Genomic DNA, 2,563 nt, shown 5'->3' with positions numbered 1-2,563 from the left:
GGAATGAGGAAGGGAAAAAGATAAAAGGGAGTTGTGTAGTGGGTTGTGCACTTGGGTCGGTGAAAATGGTAATTGGGTACTTTTGTCTTTACAAATCAAAAATAGGGTATTTTTTTCCTTAGAACATGAAAAAATGACCGCATTTTTGTATTTCACACATGAATTTCTAGGGCATTTATATCTACAGATATGATATAACTACAAAATACATAATTAAATGAAATAATTTGCTCATCAGTATTATTTTCAGAAATCTCAAAGGAATATCTAGAATTATGAAAAATATCAAAAAAGACAGGTATAATTTATTCCATTTTTTTATGACTTTCATACCAACAAATCGTATTCACACAATTAACTGTTCAAATTTAAAAATATAATTATGAATTTAAAAGCAGTTATTAATTTTGTCTAAACTTTTAGATTAGACAAATCCTTTTATGAAATAGAGTTTTACATACAAAACAAATAAAAAAAAATAAACAAAACTAGGAACCAAAATTTGAATAATAATAGAAAAAGCAAACAAATCAAAGCTTGAGATTAAAAGAGTACTATTCAAATAGAAGGGGCTGGCTTTCCTTTCCATTCGTGATCGAATTAGAGGGTACTGTTGAATCTGTGAAAGTCCATCACGGGTTCCGTTTTGATAATCTGAATCGTTGAATATGTAGAACTTGTCAAATAATATATGACTGTAAAAAATTATATTGATCGGATATCGATAGCTATCTCATCGGATCAGATTTTTGTCAACCATTTATTTCTTCACCGTCCATTTATTTTTATACAAAACTGATTAGATCACGTAACTATCGATATCCGATCAAAGTTACTTTTGATAAATATATAATAAGTTTTACATATTGAACGGCCCAGATTATTAAAACAAAACTCATAATACATCTTACGAATCTAACAGTACCGTCTAATTCGACCACGGACGGAAGAAAAACTCAGCCTAAATAGAAACTCTATTGGATTTCATAAAGAAACAAAATGGAGAGACATTCATATATTCACAATGTTCCAAAATCCGTGCATTCCCGCTTTTGTTTCCCGAGAAACCCATCAACAAGAAAATGAAAAAAGAAAAGGAAAAAGAAAGGCAGAGAAAATTCACCTTTCAAAAAAAATTATATATGAAAAAAAAAAAAAAAAAAAAGTTAGGTAATCAATGAAACCATGAACTCCTAATCCGTGTGTTGTTGTTGTTGTCGTCATTCCGGTTTTGTTGCATCAAATCGCAATCCCTTGCTCATCATGACCTTGAATTCCTCAAAATTGATCATCCCATCCCCATCACAATCGACGCCAGCGATCATCTTCTTACATTCCGCAATCGAACAATCCTCGCCGATGCTACTCAGCACATTCTGAAGCTCATCAGCAGAGATGGAACCATTCTTATCAATATCAAACACAGAAAACGCCTCTTTCAGATTCTCCAAAACCTCATTGGAATCGATATCCTTGGTGTTGAGCTCGATGAACTCGTCCAAATCTATGACTCCATCGCCATCAGAATCGACCTCTCGGATCATGGTCTGGAGTTCGTCATCGGTCGCGGAGTAGCCGAGGCTGGAGAGGATGGATCCGAGCTCGGAGGAGGAGATCTTGCCGTCACCATTGACGTCGAATTTGTTGAAGACTTGCTTGAGTTCTTCCTCGATGTGGGCGCGAGATTTGAGGGAAGAAGAGCGAGAGATGGCCGGAGATGGATCCAGGGAAGGGGTGGTGGAGAGAGAGACGTTGCGTTTCTTCTTCCTGTTGAATAGGGATCGAAAACTGATGGATTTTGGCATGATTTTGGCGTATTGGGTTTTGAATTCAATTGAATTGAATGATCAATGCAACAACAATACAGGGAGATTTTGAGAGAGAGAGAGAGGAAAATATGGAGAATATGAAGATTTGGATTCAGTCTCTCTCTCTCTCATCAATCTCTGTAAATATTCAAATAAACTTTGATATAATACGCGTATCTCTCTGTGCGTTTGTGGATTGGGTTTTCCTATTTGTGGAATGGTGAGTGTGTGTACTGTACACGTACAGGTTGTTTGTGCGTGAAGGCACGATGGACCATTCATTTTTTATTTATTTATAAAAAAATTAATTTGATTTAATAATTATAATTTTTTATTTTATCACATTTATTTCTGAAAAAATAAATGACAAATATATTTTTGAAATGGACCATTCATTTTTTTAGAGATAAATATGATAAAATGAAAATGTTATGATTATCAGATTAATCTAAATATTTTTATGGATGATATATATTGAGAATTCTACAAAATGAATGATTAGGATTATCGAATCGAAATGAGACCCGTAATAGACCTTAGAGCCCCTCAAATTCTCTCTTGTTGAAATCTCAACGTCAAAGAAACATAATTTGTTAGATAAAAAGTGATTATAAAGTATCATATCATTATTGCTATTTTTTTATATTTTTTTATAAAAAGTTTAAAAATCATTTAAAATAGTTAATTTCCAAGCAGGTTAACTATTTCTGTTGTTAGTGAATCAAGAAAGGATAAGGTTCTCTCTAGTGGGTTTC

General features: G+C 33.3%; 1 protein-coding gene across 1 annotated transcript; it reads right to left on the bottom strand.

Moving 5' to 3' along the window:
* Nucleotides 1-962: 962 nt before the first annotated feature.
* Nucleotides 963-2,063, bottom strand: LOC114285195 (putative calcium-binding protein CML25). The gene has a single exon (XM_028228223.2). It carries the CDS (start codon nucleotides 1,803-1,805, stop codon nucleotides 1,221-1,223), a length of 585 nt encoding a protein of 194 aa, XP_028084024.2. The 5' UTR covers nucleotides 1,806-2,063; the 3' UTR covers nucleotides 963-1,220.
* Nucleotides 2,064-2,563: the final 500 nt, after the last annotated feature.

This window comes from Camellia sinensis, chromosome 11 (genome assembly GCF_055761805.1).
Source record: "Camellia sinensis isolate YWXY chromosome 11, ASM5576180v1, whole genome shotgun sequence".
Taxonomy (NCBI): Eukaryota; Viridiplantae; Streptophyta; class Magnoliopsida; order Ericales; family Theaceae; genus Camellia; species Camellia sinensis.
Note: the sequence above shows the minus strand (reverse complement) of the source record. Positions and strands in the feature narration are given on the sequence as shown.